This window comes from Trachinotus anak, unplaced genomic scaffold, assembly GCF_046630095.1.
Source record: "Trachinotus anak isolate AG129_WGS33_773 ecotype Australia unplaced genomic scaffold, CSIRO_AGI_Tana_v1 ptg000023l, whole genome shotgun sequence".
NCBI classification, from domain to species: Eukaryota; Metazoa; Chordata; class Actinopteri; order Carangiformes; family Carangidae; genus Trachinotus; species Trachinotus anak.
Genome location: NW_027273874.1, coordinates 2,909,559 through 2,928,884, shown reverse-complemented (window position 1 = coordinate 2,928,884; position 19,326 = coordinate 2,909,559). Strand labels below are relative to the sequence as shown.

Below are 19,326 nucleotides of genomic sequence, written 5' to 3'. Positions count from 1 at the left end.
AAACAGTTGTGATACACACATTTGTAGTCTGTTTTGTGGATTTATGTCTAATCTTGTGAACTATTGGACTATTTTGCCTCATTTTGCCTCTAACAGTTATTTAAAGATTATCTGAAATGTTTAAAGGGGCAATCTAGACATACATTTCTGAAAAATGAAGGGGCTTGCACTGCTTTTTTGTAAGGGGTCACAAGCCAAATAGTTTGAGAACCACTGGTTAAATCTGAAGTGGAATCGCTCTTTGTCAGAAATGCTACCAATTCACTGCCTCTGAAATGTGACAAGGAGTCTCAGTGGTCTTTTTTAAGACTAAATGTTGTAACGTATATCATAAGCTTATCATATCTTAAAAAAACATTAATTTGAAAAGTAAAAAGTGTTTTCATTGAGGGAGGACTGTTAATCATAACCACATATTGTTTTACTGCCCAGATACCTAACAATATCGGATTGATTATAGATAGCATAAATGTATATGCTCACTTTTTTGGGCCAGAGCAATTGCTCCTGGGTAAAACATCTAACTTTTCCCCTCATCAGTCTAATATAAATGTATAAAGGAGGAGCACTTTAGCAGATGACCAGAAATCAGCTAAAACTGAGTGCACCATGGGAAATTTACAAAAAATATTAGGAATCTAGGTAATTACTTATAAATACTTCAGCATGGTGCATGATTAAATTTCCACCAGTGCTTTTATCTGTCTTAAAACATGTCTGATCTGTCTGGGATCATTAAGTTATATTAAATATTTCTTCCATTGCTGCTGCTGGAAGGCCTTGTTAGGTTTTTGTGAATTAAAACAAATGTATGACACTGACACCTTGTGTTAAGAAATAAACGTTTCACCTTTTAGACTCTTTTTAGACATTATCCGCGGCCTGTATAAATATATAAATTTGCAGTGTTTTAAATAAGAGTAGGATTAGGTTTAAAATATTTGATCTGAAGTAAAATTATGTTTACATTTTTATGAATGAAAGACAGACAAGTTGACATCACAAGCCCCGCCCCCTGCCATGAGCTAAAATACACGGAAGTAGCTCAGAACTTGTCAACAAGAAAGGCCGACGGACATGGTAAGGTACCCGACTCCGCTCTCTCTCCTTTTTGAAACGATTTTATTATCTTTTTTCCCGCTTGTGACCAACATATTATGATTCATTTGGATACTTAAGCGTCAAGTGTTGTGCTCGAAGCTATTTTCTGCTGTTGTCGCGGCCCAGAAGAAGCGAACAAACGAAGGTGGATGTTAGGGTGTTAGCGGTTAGCTTGGCAGTAAGCTAGCTGCTAAACCTATAAAGAAGGCGAGCAGCTGCTCCTTCTTCCTGCCCAGAACCGAAACTAACTCGTTTTATTATCTCAGGACGTAATCTAAACTTGAAAGGAACAACATGAGGTATTAATCGACCTGACCTGGATAGCGTAATGATTTTACCTCGGTAGGAATAATAGAAAGACTCTGAAACAGTTTATTTTTGTGTCGGAAATGGTGGCGATCCTGGCGTCATTGTTGAGAAGCTTATGGGAAGGAAATCGTTGTGTTGTGTTGTGTTGTGTTGTGTTGTGTTGTGTTGTTGTTGTGGGCGTGTAAACATTGTGTTAGAGATCAAAATAACTTAGAGCATATTCATACAGTAATGCCCTGATAAATGTATTTTATTTATTTTTTAAATAAAAAATTTATTTATTATGTAATCTATAAAATCGTATTTATGGCTACTTGCAGTATATTGCAGTAATCACTTGTGTTGGACCACAACAAATGCTCCTAAGTTAAACACCTCATTTGGTATTTTTCTCATCAGGCTAATAAGTATATGGTTGAAATGCTTAAAGTAGGAGAAGTTAATCGAAATAGGTTGAAAATCAACTGCGTCAAAGGGGATTAATGGAATTTACGGATTAGGATTTTAGGTAATTTAATTGAATTAGGATGAAGTAAAGTAAGAAAGACTAAATTAAGCAAAATATAAATAAAAGTATTACAGTGTTATTCTTATGTTGAGGTCTTACAGTTGAGATTAGTACTTTCAAACTAACAATTGTTTTTCTCTTTCTGGTTAATCTGCTTATTATTTTCTAATCATTTGGTATGCAAAGTGTAAAAAAAAAAGGACTGTTATGAGTTTTCACAGCTTGTGTTAACATATTTAGACTGCTTCTTTTTGGTTGTTTCAAAACCCGACTATATTTAGTAATACTAAGACATCAGTGAATATTTACATTTGAGAGGCTGGGACCAGTCAATTTTTGCTTAAGACAGATTTGAAAATGTTTGCATCTTAATTATCTGTATCCTGACTGATCTATTACTGGACTAATTGTTTTACACAATTATAAAAAGGCAGCGAGAAGCCAAATCTAGCTTTCATGTTATGTTTTTTTTATGTTTATCATCTGTTAACAGCAGTTAGACAGCTGTCCTCTCCAATGAGATAACCAGGTTTTCATCTTATATCATATGTGGTCTGTGTCTGTAGAGTTGAAGGGGCTGTTGTGGATGCCAAAAAGAGATATTGTGATTTTTCTGAGATTCCTTTTAAAAGCAACAGTTGTTTCAGCCTTAAGCATAACTAGCAAATTAAAAGGAGACTCACAAGGCTGATGGTAACCCTCTGTTTGGACGTTGGCTGGCTTATTTCTTGTCAGAGGAATGGAGTAATAATGCTAAGAGGCTAAGAGCTTGACTGGTTTGTGACAACCAGATCAAACGCACTTTTAATTCCTCTTTTCTTCTTTCACTTTGCAGGTGATGTCTTCCTGAACAAAGCCTGCTAAGATGGCACCTCTCTGACATTTTATTTTTTACCCTTTTTAAGTCTTCGGTTTATTTTATAATTTCCAGCTTTTTAGAGGAGAAGGATTACCACGATGACGGTCACTTACAACCTCTGTGCTCTCCTGGTTTTCACCATAACAGGTGAGTGAATACACATACTGTACATCTGTGTCCTTGTGTGTATCCCTCTAAGGTGCCTACTTTTAAATGTTTATCAAGCGAAGGTCATGTTTGCACTTTTCATGCCGTACAATATTTACGATCTCTGTCAGCCGTGGTGATTACGCACTGGCCTGACTTGTTCTGTTTTTGCTCGTCTCCTCTGCAGCATGCAGCCGTTTTGAGCCTGCCCTCTGCGCTGGTAAGGAGACAACTAGTCAGCACTCTAGCTCATGTTCTGTCTGTGGATGTCAGGAAAGGATTTTTCAATGTCACATTCTTGTTTAATACTTTCCTGTAACCTATAACGTGTCAAATTGATTATAAAAGGAGAAATCAGCCTGAGCAGATCATATTTAGCAGAACTCTCACTTTACTACTTCTCTAATCTATTTCCAACTGTAGTTTGAAAATGGGTGTTAGGAGAGGCCTGTGGGTTTTGCAACATAAAATAAAACACTTGAAGCTTGACATTTTGACCTCTGAACCTTCTTTTCTCTTGCTGTTTCTCAGCCCACTGTGGGCATTCACTTCAAGTCTTAGACAGCAAAGTGGGAGAGATCAGGAGCTCTGCTTATCACAGCTGGTCCTACCGTTTTGGCTTTACCTATGACTGCTGGATCATCAAGGGTTTGGAAGGAGAACCTGTCGTTCTGAGGTACAGATGCTGTGGGAATTTGACATACCAGATACACTGGATATTGCAATCAGTTCCACGAGTTCTACTTTTTCTTATTTCAAATCTTTTCTGCAGCTTTTCCCAGTTTTCAGCACGGTGTAGGAAGGAATGGGTGTCTATAAAATCCTCAGCTGGTGGTGAGCCGGTTGTCCTTTGTGGCTCTAAGCTGCCACCACCCATGGAATTCCCAGGGGGAAATATTACGGTGATGCACCACTTCCTCCCACATCTGTTCCCTGTGTCATCGTTTCTGTTGAACTATGCCAGAGGTATGATGGCAGGGTGCTTTTATTTTCTTAAACATGTTTTGTTTGAACATTTGCAAAGCGCTGTCCTCTTGTAACTTATCAAGGAAACAAATGTCTCTGCATTTCTGCTGCAAGTTCTAGTTCTTCTTGTCAGAACATCTTTATTCCTGTTTCCACAGATTCAGACTCGGGTGAATGCCCAGTGACATCGTTTGAATGCCTGGGGGGGCGTTGTCTTCCCTTCTCCTGGCGTTGTAATGGCCAGGTGGAGTGTCTTGGTGAAGGTCCTGGCCTCGGCAGTGATGAACAGGGCTGTGATGCAGAAGTGGAAACCCCAGAACCCCCAAACCACGGTAGCACACAGGCAGAGGAGACCGAAAGGGAAATGTATACAGAGAGAAACCATGACTGGGACTCAGAGAAACATAAGCCCATAGATAAAACTCAAAGCTCAGACAGATCAGCTGAGAGAGATACTGACTCTGATATGTGGACACGGCTGAAGGAGAGGGCGGAGGAGGAGGCCCAGATGGATCAAGAGCAGCCACAGACTCATAAGGCGCTCGCTGTGACACCCACTCCCATTGAGTGGCCTTGCGGAGGCCTTCTCCAGACATTTTATGGGACCTTTTCCCCTCCAGCTATTCGGGGTCCTGCTCTCTACTGTGTCTGGACTCTGGACCCTCAGGACTCCAGGCCGCTCAGACTGGACCTGCAGCAGCTGGTTCTGGGGCCCGGTGATAGACTCACTGTCTACAACAGAGAGCAAGGCAATGGAGACACTATTAAAATTGTGAGTTTACTTCATTTATTCAAACATTTGTCCAAACAGTCTGTTATTCTGAGTAATATGAAACAATCTTTATAGTGACACGATGTTCCTTTTTTGCATTTTCACAGATCACCAGCGCCTCCAATTACAAATCAGTCCAAGTGGAATCCCATACTGGTGTACTGTCACTGACGTATGAGACACTGCCTGGTTCAGAGGGAAGTGGTTTTAATGCCACATTCCATGTTGGGAGCTACTGCCCTCCATGGGAAGGCCGGTGCGGGGGAGCATCAGGAGGCTGCTTCACCCAGGAGCAGCGCTGCGATGGGAAATGGGACTGTCCCGAGACGGGGAAAGATGAGGAGGGATGCAGAGGCTGCAGCCTGAACCAGTTTGCCTGCGGGGTGGCGGGACAGAGGGCAGTGGCATCTAGCCACTTTGCTGGCAGGCCAGTGTGTTACCCAGTCACAGAGAGGTGCAACTACCAGCTGTACTGCGCTGATGGCAGTGACGAGAGGGACTGCACCGTGTGCCAGCCAGGGACCTTTCATTGCGACAGTGACAGGTGCGTTTTTTTCATGTGTGTTTTGACTGCGTCAACCAAATCTGAGGATTTTCAGCCTGAAAATCTGGTTATCTCACTGCAGAGGACAACTGTTGCTGTTCCCATATTTTGAGAGCTTCTGCATGAGCTAAAATTGAGGATTAGAGTTCATCCTCGATCGTGGAAATAGCAGTTAATGAAACAATCTCACCCCCAGGTCCATACATTAGTTATTCTGTAGATTCTGACCATATCAAATGGCCCTTAATGGTAGATTGAGTTTCCTCAGTTACCATGATTACAAATGTTCAAAGTTTTGGTCTCTAGGCCTTTTCAGACAAAACAGTCTGTCTTCAGGGTCCATTTAGTAGCTCTTCAGCTACTATTATTTTGTTTTTATATAGGTTGCTTTGTCAAATGGTTTGTGTCTTCATTGTGGTCAGGTTAGTTAAGTGCAAGGTGTGTCTTGGTTATTATGTAAGTGTGAGTCAAGAGGATGTGTGCAGGTACCTGAACATGTAAGACTTTAAATGCAATGAAGTATGAGCCCTGGATTTGGTTTATTTTGTGGCTTAACATTTGTGTTGCAGTTAAGTAAAATGTACATTATCTTGGAGTGTGATGATTATAAAAAATACATACTGTAACATAAATTTGGTAAGTTGCAGTGTGTGATGATTTGATAAATATTCAATAGATGAAAACAAGTGCCTGAGGATGTGCGATATGTACGTGTTTTAATTTATTGTTGCATTCAGTGAAATAAAACTGTAATTTTAAACTTGAGAATGGGAAAAAAGGAGTTCTGTGACAGCTTTAGAGTAGTTACTCAAGGAATAACATTCATGGTGAATTGTTCAAATAATTGCGGAATTGACAGTCCCCAGTTTAAGGATGCAACCCTTACATTAGCCAATAAAATACTTCATCCATAGTACCTTTTTACACATTCAAATACAATATTACAGTGTTCACCATGTGCCATAATCATGGTTTACGGATCTCTTTGGTTTTATTTTGGGTTATCCCACAGGCTTCAGAATGCATTTTCATGTGAAACTGAATCTCTCATTCAAATCATCCCTGCTCTAACACACAAATGGCCCCATTGTCCTGTCTGCAGGTGTGTGTTTGAGAGCTGGCGCTGTGACGGCCAGGTGGACTGTAAGGATGGTACGGATGAGGTCAACTGCACTGTCATCCTGCCCCGCAAGGTCATCACCGCGGCAACGGTTGGCAGCCTGGTCTGTGGACTCCTGCTGGTGATTGCCATGGGCTGCACCTGTAAACTGTACTCGCTCAGGACCCGGGAGTACAGGTAACTGTTGTGTACATCGTATTTCAATTGAAAGCATGGGTCTTCATTTTCTCATGCTACCTGCTGTGTAGTTTATGCTGCATTCCTTGAGTTATTTCAGCTCTCTAACTGAAACATGTTTGTTTTCCAGATATTGTAGCATTTCGGTTCTTTTTAATCAAGCATAATGAGCTTTTTTTATGACTACTTCGGCCAGATTTAGTGTTGATAATCTGACATAGTGAGTCACAAGAGGCAGACGTTGTTTTCCTAACTGCTACCCTCAGTTGCTGCCAACACTACCAGACAGCACCTCTCAAACACCTCAGAACCTCCCACAGCACAGCCAGTACACATCATACTCACTGTTTTGGATAAGAGACTTCAACTACCACTTTGCTGTTGTATACAGTTAGCTGCCCACGTGCAATTTGTTTCAGCTAAAGTGGGTCAGGTCATGTGTACTCATTTAAAAATTAAACTTTTTGACTACGTACAGCATCTTTATGAAGACATAACATTAATTACATACAACAAGAACTGACCATGTTTGGTGTCAGTGACCATGTGTGGTGTCGAACATGGCGGCAGTCAGTGTGTATGAATGCATCTTAACATGTCTGTTTTCTTGCAGCCTGTTTGCTCCAATTAGCCGTCAGGAAGCAGAACTGATTCAGCAGCAGGCTCCTCCATCCTACGGTCAGCTGATTGCCCAGGGCATTATCCCCCCAGTGGAGGACTTCCCCACAGAAAACCCCAATGAGGTGAGAGGGAAGCGCATCACAAGGACTGGCAGCTGCTTACAGCATGAATTTAAACCTGTTTTTAATCAGTGTCAGTGTCATGGCTTAATGTTGATTTAAAGAAGCGTTCTGATTGGCTGATTTAAAGCCGCGATCTGATTGTTTGTGACTTTAAATTTAATCACCTGACAGTAATGTGAAAGCTTACCACACTGGAAATCAATCTCCTGAAGTAAGCTGCGCTTATTCTTTAGAACTCCGTTTGAGCGTCAAAAGACCATAACAAGTTCTTTTTATGCTTTTAAAGTTTGAAGAAAAGGCAAGAGAATGAATCCGCTGTCTTACAAACTGAAGATGCAAGCATTGATAATGTTTTTATTCATGGGAAGAGAGGCCACATTGCCACACTGAGTATAATAGTCGACAGTAGCCCTTGTGTCGTCTGTCTTAAAGTCATTTGCTACACCTTAGCAGTCTCATTAATCCCCAGCAGCAGTCATTTGGGCTAAAGAAGGGTGACAGTTGAGGTAAAGCTACTGTGCTGTTGCCATGAAAGTTCACATTAAGGTGCTCTGTTATTGGCCAGTGAGGACAGCCTGGGTGATTGAGGTAGAGGATTAACTGTATAAAACAAACCATGTGCTGTCTATGGGATATGCCCAAGATACCAACTTGTTCCTTTAACTTTGAACGGTGTTTTGTGCATACAAAATTTAATAGTTTGGGTGATTTTAATACCATTTAAGGAAATCAAGCAAGAGTTGTAGAAGGTTTTTTGACTAAAATTTCTCTTTTTATACTCTATTTCTTTACATCTTCCTTCGTGTCAGACCTCGTCACTTTCTCTGAGGGGAATTCTCCAGCTCCTCCGTCAGGATGCCGCCAGCTCCCCACATCGCAGACGCAGACCCCGATTTGTCCGCCGGGCTGTTCGCCGCATGAGGAGGTGGGGTCTAATCCCGAGACCTCCCTCCAGGCCGACTCAGACATCAAGCTCCAGCCAGCAGCAGGCAGACGCTGCTCCCTCTGGTCAGGAACCAGCTCACTCCACTCCCACAAGCTCCTCGTCGGCTGTGGAAGCGGTCAACCAGCCGGTGCCTCAGAAACTTGGCTTGTTGGCTCAATCAGAGCAGCAGCAGCCGCAGCAGAACCAGCAGCAGGAAGTGCCACCTCTACTGCCACTGCCCCCACCGCCGGCCACCGCCTCACCTCCACCTCCGTATGCTCCCCCAGCTCCACCCCCAGCCGCCCCTCACACTCCCCCTGTTGCCGTCCCCCCGAGCAGCCCCTCTCTGGCCTCCATCTTCCACACGCTGGGCCTGAGTATCTCCCTCTTCAGAGCCTCGCCCTCTTCCTCCTCCACCAACTCCATGCCCCTCTCTGCCTCCCCTTCTTTCTCCTCGTCCTCTTCAGATGACGAGGTGCTGCTTATCCCCCTGTCTGAAGACACCACTTCAGAGGATGATGTGCCCATGCTCACCTGAATGACTTCCTCACCCGCCCAGTTAACCCGCACCACCTCTTCTTTATCTCTTTTACCTACTAATAACTGAAACCCAGTCTTTCCACATTTGTTTGAACTTCAGCACAGGAGTGGCCCACAGCGAGACTCACCCTCACTGTGCAAGTCTGGTGCCTTTTTGAAATTGCTTTGATTTGGATTTGTTGACTTATGGAATCAAGTATTCGACCATTTCTAAAGACTTCCTTAAGAAAGTGTAAGTTTCAGATGAAAAGCATGGATGGTGTATGTTGGAGAGTGTGTAGTGTAGGTGAGTATTGGTTGTGCACTTAATTAATGCTGGGCTGCACATTGAAGGTAAACTTTTGCACAGAAGAATCTTCCCTATCCAGATACTGAGGCAGGCTACTGTCAGATTGAATGATTAGAGTTTTTATGATGGAAATTATTGTGTTTGTATGACTGCGACTGTGTGAATGCATTTGCATTTTAGTCTTACATAGACAGTGGAGTATGTTTGTAGATGTGGATAGTCCCCACATACTTCAGCCACTTGCATCCAGTCTCCTGTTATATCACAAATAGTTTAGAAAAAAAAAAAAAAATCCCCTATTTAAGTGCCTTTTGAGGAGTTTCCTGTAGATTGCTTGAGGTGATTGAGATGATTCCTGAGATACACACTGCACACGAAACACACAGAGGCACGTTTTCCTTACATCACAGCACGCATCCACACATCAGTGACGTTATTATAACATGAAAAGAAATGCATGTCAACTCTGCAAGCTGGCAATAATTTTGTGGGACCCCTATTTTAGTGCACAATAATTGCAACATAACTGCGTGTTTGAAGTACACACACACGTGTACACTTCCTAAGTGAATGTATGTAACCTACAAAAGCAAATGTGTCAAAAGACAATCTCTTTGGTGCCTGATTTTAGGATGTGTGTATGAGTGTGTGTGTCTGTGTAGTGTGCACAGGAAGATGAGGTGCCCTAGTACTGAAAGGGGCCCCGAAATCACGAAATAACCTCAACTTGAATCTTCAGCCCCTGAGGGGAAATGATCGCATTCTGTCACGTTTTGACACAACAGACTTGTGGTGTGCCATTTGTATTGTTGTACATTTTATGGTGTTTTTATTTCAGCAAGTTACTTATCCTTTTTCTCTTAAGTTGTGTTTTTTTTTTTGTTGCTTTGTTGAATGTATTAGGGTCAATGTGGAGTAGCCGGAAGTTTTAAATTTGCAGTGTGTTGAGGTAAATAAGAGAAAACGTGATTTTATGATTTTATTAGGGTCAACTTCACTGTATATAAGTAAAAATGTGGCTGAGATTAAACGATTTGCACTTTTAGGTTTTGTGTATTGTGTTCGTTTTTGATAAGTGGAATGTGTGACACCTCAGTAACAGAGACAAGAGTAGTTCCTTTGTGCTTTGTATTCAAAAGTCCTGTAGAAATTCACACAGACTCCTGAAAGAGCTCTACAGAGGTTGTCCTGGAAAAAGAGCAGAAGCTGATATTGTCACTCAGGTGCAGAGGATAAAGGGTGAATGCACAACACAGAGACTCCATGGGGAGACTGATGCTGGAACAAACTACAAGGTAATTATAAAGACTGCATTGAATTTAATTACTGACAGATTAATGCTGTAGGACAGTGGTGATTGGGGATGAATTTCTCTCTACATTGCGATACTGGTTCTTACAGCAGAGTTGGAGCCCACACACAAAAATTCACCAACAATAGCCTTTGATTTAGTCTGGGAGATGACAATGACAAAAACTAACTTTTCTTAATGAATATTAAATATTTGTAGAACGTGGGCATCAAACTGTGTGAGTCCAGTACATTACATCCACCTTAAAGTGACCTGATAGCCTATCAAAGGTGCACCACATGATTGCATTTTTCTCACTGGAAGAAAAGAAAACTAATTTGACGTAATATGGTAAAGTATGTGAACCATTTTGACTAATGCTAGACATTAAAAAAAGTGATCTACAATAGGCCTAGGCCAGTAAACAAGTAAGCTACCCAGACTGATGTAGCATGGCTTTGGTATAAGAGCTTGAACTCTTCTGAGTATCAATAGACAAATGAATATGCAGCATTTTACATTATCTTCATATTGTTGTAAAAATAGATTAAAATTAGAATCAAACTCCTTTCATGTCACTAAAACTTCCAAATATTCTCAGATTTCTTTACAAAATAAAAGGCATTCATTAATGAACACAAAGGGTAAAATTGAATCATGGAATATTAAATAAAAATAAACTGCATCTCAGTATATGAATTTATATACTAATGTGTTTTTATTTATATGAAGGCACCTACTCTCTAAAGACAGTTGGACATTTATTTCAAGTGTCGCTATAATAAAGATTAGCAAGGTGGGATCCACAACAGCCAGAGAAACTTCTTTTTTTGAAACCTCCTCAGACAACATGTGAAACAACTCGCCATCGTCCCCGTGTGACTTTTAAATAGCTTCCAGCCATAATTATGGTTTTACCTCAATCCCTGAGACTCTGGGTGGGGATGCTGGTGGTAATGTTGGTGGTTGAGCTCCCTGGAGCCCTGCAGAAATGCATCTTTGATGAGGTTCAGGCTCAGGTCAGTGAGGTTAGACCTGCACCCATCCACCCAGACAGCCCACCCAACAGGCCCAGACTCAGACCTCTGATGGGGCAACACACCAATCTCAGAGGACGGAGGTGGTCACCTCTGCATGGCCTCTCAGTGAGACAGAGGAGCAGCCTGGGACAGGGGGCCCCGCCCACTCCTGCTTCTCCACAGCCAATCAGGATCCACACCTGGATTCCAAGAGAGAGCGACAACCTATCAGAGGCTGAGAAAGACAGACTGAAGTCAGCAGTGGAAGAGGCTGTGAGGATGGTGTCTTCTTTATTATCAGGTGAAAAACAGACCACACACACACACACACACACACACACACACACCTACAGAGACTAATGTGTATCAACTATTGACCTTTTAACAGTGAACAGAGTAGTGGGACCTTTGCTGCTCAGCAGAGACATCAACAAATACTGCAAGTTTCTCTGGAGCAATTCAAGAACTACCAACTACAACAGGTGTGTGTGTGTGTGTGTGTGTTTTCAGCTCCTGTCCTTCAAACACACTCCTTCCGCCAGATGTGCATCTGCTTATCCTTAAAATTCTTTCCATCCTTAGTTTACATACCACGGAAAACTGATTTCTTTTTCTATTTATTCTAATTCTAATTCTAGAAACTGCTTAAATTATAGAAGATTATATAAACTTAACTTTATGTTACAGCATGAAAATCACCAGAATTAGAGGAAAAAACATTTCAGCAAACAGTCATGTCTTGTAGTAGATGAACAGTCACTCTTCCACATCAATTTTAAAAGAAGGAGAAAGTAAAGGGGATTCGTACAAATATTTGCACTTTAATGCTCAGTAAACATACATTTAAAACGATTAGTAGGTTTAATTGGATCACCCATGTTCTCTCCTGTCACTGGGGACTAGCAGTGAAAGAAGAAAATGGATTTAAAGAGTTAGTTTTCCTCCTTCAGGTGTGGTCGAGCCAACAACAACTACAGGAATGAGACCTGCCTGGATGTGACAGTAAGAATCTGAATGATTTTATTTTATTTCTTTGGTAAAATGGAAAAAACCCATTCACGGTATGTACCTGTATCTGTTCCTTTCCCATTAAATGACCCTTAAAATCCAGTTTCAAGTTAACCCTCCCTGATATCAACAGATCCCCGATGATCACCTGGCTGGATGTGATATTTACCCGCAGCCTGATTCACCTCGCAGGACTGTTTTCAGACCTGAAGGTGCTGGACTCCCTGACACCGACTTCCTGCTCTACCTCCACATACAGTCCACAGACAAGTGTAGAGCAGAGGTGAAGACTCACTGAAAACACAGATCTTTGACATCAGTGTAAAACACATCCACACGTGTTGTGTAAATTCCTTTTATAAAGGAAGCAACAAATAGTTTCACAATAAAACAGAGAGAAACTTTAAGTATTAAGAGTATCAAACTAATAAGAAAACAAAAGACAGGGTTTACTGTGTTATGAGCTTTGAAGACAATAGTCCACAGTCACTGCTAAATATTTATTGTCTTTCAATTTTATTCACATCTTAAACACTCTGTGCTTTGATTTTGATGCTGCATTAAAATGTAAACTGTAACTGTGTCGTTGTGTCTGCACAGATATTTCTTTAAATTATTCATTAGTACAGATATTTCCTTGAATGAAATTACACAACATCAGATTATTACAGTAGCAGATGTTTAAACTTCCATTCACTGATGACAGACTGAAAGAGCAATAAAAGATTGTTGATATTAAAATAAAAAATAAAAATGGTGGATTACAACATTAAACTTTATTAACCCAAAGTCAAAAGTAAGGTGTCTTGGTTTGCACAGGGATCTGCACTCATTAAAATCTGCTGCAGCCATTTTATCATCAAACACTTTTTTATTCTACACTCTCTCTTTCTGTGCACGCAGCCGAGTGTGTTGGCCTACGCCGTCCACTGCCAGACAGACACCCATGGGCGACCTGTGGCCGGGGTGGTGGTCATCTGCAGGGGCAGACTGACAGCAGCCACATACGAGCACCAGGCTACAGTACAGGTATCATTTATTATATGAACCATTCTGGTAGCCGAAGCCTTTAATTACAGGCGGTTTTATGAAATGTTGTCTGTTTAAAGTTTGTCTCAAAAATGACTGATGACACTAAATAAAAATAAACGATGGTACTGTGGGATTATGGGAAGGATTATGATGAATAATCTGTTTTCCAGACTGTGATCCACGAGCTGTTCCACGCACTTGGGTTCTCTAAAGATCTCTTCCACACCTGGAGAGACTGCTCCTCCTCCTCTCAAGGTTTTTAAACCCATTTTAATATTTCTATGTCACTATATAAACTTTAATACAGCCTTTGGTAGTACGCTCTTCTGTAATGCTGTGCAGTTGGTCCACATACTGCTCAGATTAATTTAGTTGAATGACACTGGGTGTGAAATAAAAACAAGCAGCAATAGAAAAAATACATTTAAGCGAGATATAAAGAGCAACTGAAATTAGTGAAAAGTGATGAAATAAAATGAAAAAAAAAACACAATCAGGGAAATAAGTTCTAAAGAAATAGAATAAAATTATAAGAATAATAAAAGAAAGTTGCTCTTCATTGTGTTTTTCTCTGATTTGTGCTGCAGTGGCTGCTGGATGTTTCCCTCGGGGGAAAGTGATTCACTCTGACGGATCGGGCCAGATGAGGATCTACTCCCCCTCTGTCATCTCAGCCCTGCAGAAGCACCTGGCGTCACCTGACCCTGAGCTGGCAGGGCCGCTGGAGAACCTGGTACTGAGAGTTCAACAAACTCTCTAACGCTTCTTTTCAGATTCAACAAAAGCTCTCCTTACCTGAGTCAATCGTCCAGCTGCCGACCTGCCATGCCTTCTTCCTTCAGGATGCGGCTTCGGGCAGAGTGTCCTCCCACTGGGAGTCCCGGGTCCTGAGGGGGTCCATCATGGCAGCAGTGCTGGGGGACTGGACCACAGTCCGGATCGACCCGGTCACTTTAGCCGCATTACAGGACACAGGCTGGTACACAGTCAACCTGAGCCGGGCACAGAGTCTGGTCTGGGGTGATGGTAAGGGGTTATGAAGTGTGTTTACAAAGGAATTACAAAGAGTATATTAGACATGCAACAGGTAGAGTTTTGACATAACTAAAACCACCTGACGTCTGAGTCTTAGGATTGTTTAAAGGAAGAAAAAATAAACAGTTTAGTGATAAATGTGTGTCTTTGTAGGTGAAGGAGCCACGTTTGGCTCCCTGTCAACCTGCCGGGACAACTCCTCCTCCTTTTTCTGCACCGGCAGGTACAATCTAAAGCCACATATTTTATTTTCAACACAATAACTTCATTTCATTCAATTTCTGGTACTAATATTTTTCTCTCAGTGGACTTGGGTGTCATTTTCTTCACCTCCACAAGGGGGAGTGCCAGACTGATCCATACCTGGAGGGATGTGGAGTGTTTAAACCCCTCAAGAATGCAGTGAGTTATGTTTCCTCTCTGTAAAGTCATCTTCACCAAATATTATCCCCAGAATTTTGGTCTGTTTCCAATTCTATGAAGCGGTAATATCTGTATTTTATTTATTTGTAACTTGTGGTTTTTATCACTATTGCAGCACCGTGTTTTCACACTTTCTCCCCCTCTTATCCTCCAGAGTGAATGTTGGATAGAGGAAAACACCAGTCAGTCAGCTGGAGACGATCAGAGTGGGGAGATATTGGGCTTCGACAGCCGCTGCTTCTTCTCCAACCTGACCAGACAGGTGCCTGTGCGTGTCTGTGAATGATTGTCACCTGTGATTTGTTTTGATCAAACTCTTTCCTTCGTTTCACATTATTTCCTTCTGTCTCCACTTGTCTTTCTTTTAGGACCAGAGTCAGTCTCTTGTGGTCAGCAGCTCGGTGGCCGGCCGCTGTTACAGACACAGGTGCACTGGTCCAAACAGGTACCAAATCCAGGTGTCTGGCTCTGAGTGGGTGGCCTGTCCAGCAGGAGGCACAATCCAGGTAGAATGACCTTATATGTAACTGTAGTAACTCAGTATGGTTGTATAGAGACACTGCATCTGAGGTGAACAAAGTTTACAAAGTGCTTTACATACAATTAAAATGATAAAGAAATAAATTACAATAGAATAAAAAAGAGAATAAAGCAAGATAAAATAAAATAAAACAATTCACACTAAATGACAAAATGGTATTAGCTACATAATAACCAACCATAAAGCGATGGATTATAGTAGTTTTAGTTATATTGCATTGCTTTTAGTTTGTCGAGCCTATTGAAGTGGCAGTGTAAAACTATAACTATAAGCCAAGGTACTGCAGGGAAATATACTTTTCTTCTCTACTTTTCAGTATTTGTTTAGAGGGATTTTACTAATATGTCACAGTTAGATTAAAAATGATACACACAGCACCAAGTTTCTTGTATGACGTTTAGTTATATTGTTGTTTTTCTGTTTTTAATTCTCAGCTAAAAGGATACCAGGGTTTAGTCTTCTGCCCTGACAGGAGGTTATGCCTGTACCCTGACATTACTCCTCCCTCAGATGATGTCAGTACATTTCCTGTTTCTTACACAAGGCAAGTATGATTTTTAAAAAAGCACCATCTTGGCTTACAATGACCTGTAACTCATGCTAACCTTACTTTACTGTTTTTTGTTCAGTGACCCCTATGAGACGTTGACTGCAGCCCAGGATGGGACCTGGTCGTCCCTCAGACCTCCGACACAGATCACTGTAGCCACAGCGCTCTGCTTCACTGCTGCTGTGTGTCTCCTTGCTGCGCTCATAGTGTCTTACAGCAAACGTGGCTCCTGCAGGATCAGGATCCACACTGTCCCAGAGGCCCACAGCAGCCTTTAAAAACTTTGACTGTAAACTTTCACTTGTGACAGGGTTGAATAAACTGTATCGTTGATGGCTTTTTTCCCTCATATTTCCCCTCATTTTAATCTCAATGAAATATTTCATTCAAACAAATAACATATTTTTTATTTTAAGATTTACTGAATAGAAAATACAATTAATTCAAGGATATTATTTGTTGTGATCCTGTGTTTGTGTCTGTGTTGTGCTCCACACAATGATAATAAATGATACTGACATTACAAAATGAGAAAACATGGCAAAAAAGCAACAAACAAACAAGAAACAGTAAATTTAAAACTAACAAATTGAAGAAAGATGTGGTGAGATTTAGTTTGATGTGATATTCATGTGTTTTTTTCATACAGGGGTAACAAAGGCAGTTTAATTTGGATTATTTAGAAATTTTGTATTATTAGTTCTCCATTGTTTTGAATTTTGATTTTGAGATGGTTTGCTGTGATTATATATAAAAGTTACATATTAATTTTACTATGCTTCCATACTCTGGATTTAAAAAGTAGTGCATGATGTCTGAGCGACTTTGAATATATTGACTAACAACAATAGCTGCCCATTGGCACACCTGTTTAAATGTCACCTACATTATCTTTAGCAACAAAGAAACAAACAGGTTTGGGTTGTCAACACCACACTATCCTAAATCAAATAACAAATAACCAAGTAATTGTTATTGAGGAGAAACACAATTAACATTCAGCATTTCATAAAATGCCACAATATTAACATATTGTCCAACACAACTATTTATAAAACAGACTCTTCTACAGCTTAACGAGCCAATAAAAAATGTAAGACACTGTCTTGACATCATGACCAAGCAATGTGTGTTTGTGGCTTCAATGTATTTTTATTTATGTGTGTGTGTGACTGTGAGTGCATGTAAATGACAACACAAAAAGCTGTGAAAGCAGTGCACTTGCTGTGTACTTGTACTGGTAAACAATACTGAGACCAAAGAGACCTATGTTATGAGAGTTCATTTAATACAGGTCATAACAGTAAAACATTTACACTGTTACATTGTTGTACTTATTTGTGCATTAAACTTATGCAAGCGTTTTATATCAACAAAAAAGATGACAGCAATATATGGATGTTACCATTTCCTAATTAGTGGTATTACAGTGGTATTTGTGACCATAGAGTGTCCTTTGTTGGACTCAGCACTAAGATGTTGTTCCTATTGTAATATAACTGTCCGGTTTGTTTTAATTGTAGACTGCAACCAGCTCTGATGATCTAGCTATGGAGAAATAAAGATCTGAAAGAATAACACATGTCGCACTCAATCTTGACTGGATGCACATGGTGGCTGTAAATATTTAACGGACGTTCCTGACACATTTGGAATCGGCAGCCTCATTGTTTACTGCACATGTTCTGAGTGCAATAAACAGTTAACAGCCTTTAAAATTACACAATAGCATATTACGCCTGGGATATATAGGGGTTTTATTTGTGTCATGAAAATGGATCAAGATCCCATCCTGGAAAACAGCTTGGGAAACTGGTCAACAACAGTCCTCACATAATATAATTATTACATTAAAGGATTGTAACGTCATAAACATTTAATATCATTGTACACAATCTCATTTCTATTGTACAGATCAGTACAGATGTGCATTTCATTCATGCATTCATTCCACTGTAGTAACACTGGTACAATTTTAACATAAACAGTTAATTAGGGCCGACTACCACAGGCCTTTTTTAAAAAAGTCATTTACTACTGTGCATAAAATAACTGTACATTACAGTGCATAGAAAAAATACAAAAATGAAAAAAATAAATAAAAATCTACCATGTAGGTTGGGATCTAAAAGTCTGAGCGCAGACTTTCTCTTACTTGAATAGGATTTTTTGTAGCTGTGTTTTTCTGTGATGTCCAGAGTCAAAGTGTCTGCATCATGCACTGGGAAGGTAAACCAAAGAAAGAGGTTAAATCAATTCTGACATACATACCAGCGTCACACTACACTACAGTAGTAAGTACAGTAAGCTTAATGAAAATGTTTGGTATCTTACTTTTCATTCTCCTGTTGAATGGAAGATAAGCACTCTGGGATCTAGTGGGAGAAATGTGAAAAGGAGGTAAGGTCATGTTCATATTCAGCAAATGTCTGGTGGGGAAGAAAAAACAAATAAAAACTTACTCCTTCTTCTTATTGTTATCATGACACTCTGCAGCCCTGTTGAGGTGTTTTGTTTGGGAGTTTTCCTTCTTTTTCTGAGAATCCTCCAGTCTTGTCCTTTTAGCACTTTGAGCTCCCTGGTTCTCAGTCAGTCTTCCCCTTTCTGCTATTTCTGCTCGTCTTTGAATTGGTTTGTCTTCTTTGTTTTCCTGCTCTTTGGCTTGTTTCTCCACACCAACATTTTTATAAGTTGTATGTGTGACACTGATTTCCTGCTCTGGTTTGTTCTGTCTAACACCCTCGAATCTTCTCTTGTCCTGATCCTCTACACTTTCACTGAGGTAAGGTTTGGTCGTGAATGTTTCTTTTCTTTGTGCTGGTTCATCATCTCCTCTCTCTTGTTCCTTCTGTCCCTTATCATCCCTCCTCTCCTCTCTCTGTTGCTCATGTTCTTTATACAACCTGTTACTGCCTCCATGTTTACATCCTTCATCATCTTCTGGCTTTTTCTTGTTCTTGTTCTTCTTCTTTCTCTTCTCCCCACTCCTCTCTCTCTCTCTTATCTTTTGGTCATCGTGGTTACTGGCAGCAGGTGAGAAATGTCCACTGGTTGACTCCCCCCTCATGTCTTGAGCATCTGCTGTTTGGAGAAAGTAGAATTATAAGTAATTCAAGCAAAGTACCAAACAATTTGATGTAATCTTCAACTACATGTAAGTTAAAATGTCTGTGTTTGCCTCTTACTTTGGTTTTTCCTGTAAAACAGGAGATAAACACTCTGGGATCTAGTGGAACTGATGTGAAAAGAAACAAAGGTCATTTTCATATTTAGCAAAATATAAAGTGGAGATGAAAAGATTAAAACTTACCTCTCAGTGTGATCCACCTGGAATGTCTGGTAATCAAGCTGTTGATGAAAAGAAAAAAATTATAAATAAATAATCAGATAAAGTGTTAACTACAATAATGTTGGAGTTAAAGTGATC

At 40.5% G+C, this 19,326-nt stretch overlaps 3 protein-coding genes across 9 annotated transcripts in view; 2 read left to right on the top strand and 1 right to left on the bottom strand.

The window, feature by feature from the left end:
- Window positions 1–1,033: 1,033 nt before the first annotated feature.
- On the top strand, window positions 1,034–10,045 carry lrp10 (low density lipoprotein receptor-related protein 10). The gene is made up of 10 exons (XM_071459222.1): window positions 1,034–1,080; window positions 2,754–2,924; window positions 3,112–3,144; window positions 3,456–3,600; window positions 3,697–3,890; window positions 4,049–4,662; window positions 4,770–5,206; window positions 6,309–6,503; window positions 7,117–7,246; window positions 8,056–10,045. Exons 2-10 carry the CDS (start codon window positions 2,876–2,878, stop codon window positions 8,707–8,709), a joined length of 2,451 nt encoding a protein of 816 aa, XP_071315323.1. The 5' UTR covers window positions 1,034–1,080; window positions 2,754–2,875; the 3' UTR covers window positions 8,710–10,045.
- Window positions 10,046–10,191: 146 nt separating this feature from the next.
- LOC139606845 (ciliated left-right organizer metallopeptidase) lies at window positions 10,192–16,412 on the top strand. Of its 2 annotated transcripts, none has more exons than XM_071459224.1 (14): window positions 10,192–11,611; window positions 11,699–11,792; window positions 12,261–12,312; window positions 12,452–12,601; window positions 13,222–13,347; window positions 13,521–13,605; window positions 13,938–14,083; window positions 14,193–14,376; window positions 14,539–14,608; window positions 14,691–14,787; window positions 14,963–15,070; window positions 15,177–15,314; window positions 15,784–15,893; window positions 15,979–16,412. In XM_071459224.1, the coding sequence occupies exons 1-14, from the start codon at window positions 11,200–11,202 to the stop codon at window positions 16,175–16,177; spliced, it is 1,971 nt and encodes a 656-aa protein (XP_071315325.1). In that variant the 5' UTR covers window positions 10,192–11,199; the 3' UTR covers window positions 16,178–16,412. The 2 variants fall into 2 exon arrangements, with proteins under 2 accessions (XP_071315325.1, XP_071315324.1); XM_071459223.1 differs by having other exon boundaries at window positions 14,963–15,076.
- Window positions 16,413–17,168: 756 nt separating this feature from the next.
- The window catches only part of LOC139607103 (uncharacterized), a 43,240-nt gene continuing 41,082 nt past the window's right edge, over window positions 17,169–19,326 (bottom strand). For 3 of the 6 annotated variants that reach the window (XM_071459730.1, XM_071459731.1, XM_071459735.1), the window contains 5 exons: window positions 19,210–19,247; window positions 19,085–19,134; window positions 18,362–18,980; window positions 18,234–18,274; window positions 17,169–18,120 (listed from right to left, as the gene is read on the bottom strand). In XM_071459730.1, the coding sequence (XP_071315831.1) occupies window positions 17,927–18,120; window positions 18,234–18,274; window positions 18,362–18,980; window positions 19,085–19,134; window positions 19,210–19,247 (942 nt within the window). In that variant the 3' untranslated portion in view covers window positions 17,169–17,926. The remainder of the gene's footprint in view (window positions 18,121–18,233; window positions 18,275–18,361; window positions 18,981–19,084; window positions 19,135–19,209; window positions 19,248–19,326) is intronic. The other 3 variants (XM_071459732.1, XM_071459733.1, XM_071459734.1) reach the window with 3 other exon arrangements.

Bases quoted from the DNA above. Each gene is read 5' to 3' on its own strand.
- lrp10 (XM_071459222.1), top strand. From the start codon at position 2,876: ATGACGGTCACTTACAACCTCTGTGCTCTCCTGGTTTTCACCATAACA. The intron at 3,145-3,455 runs GTAAGGAGACAA...GCTGTTTCTCAG, and splicing joins TGAGCCTGCCCTCTGCGCTG to CCCACTGTGGGCATTCACTT. The intron at 7,247-8,055 runs GTGAGAGGGAAG...CCTTCGTGTCAG, and splicing joins CCACAGAAAACCCCAATGAG to ACCTCGTCACTTTCTCTGAG.
- LOC139606845 (XM_071459223.1), top strand. From the start codon at position 11,200: ATGGTTTTACCTCAATCCCTGAGACTCTGGGTGGGGATGCTGGTGGTA. The intron at 12,313-12,451 runs GTAAGAATCTGA...TGATATCAACAG, and splicing joins AGACCTGCCTGGATGTGACA to ATCCCCGATGATCACCTGGC. The intron at 13,606-13,937 runs GTTTTTAAACCC...TTTGTGCTGCAG, and splicing joins CTGCTCCTCCTCCTCTCAAG to TGGCTGCTGGATGTTTCCCT.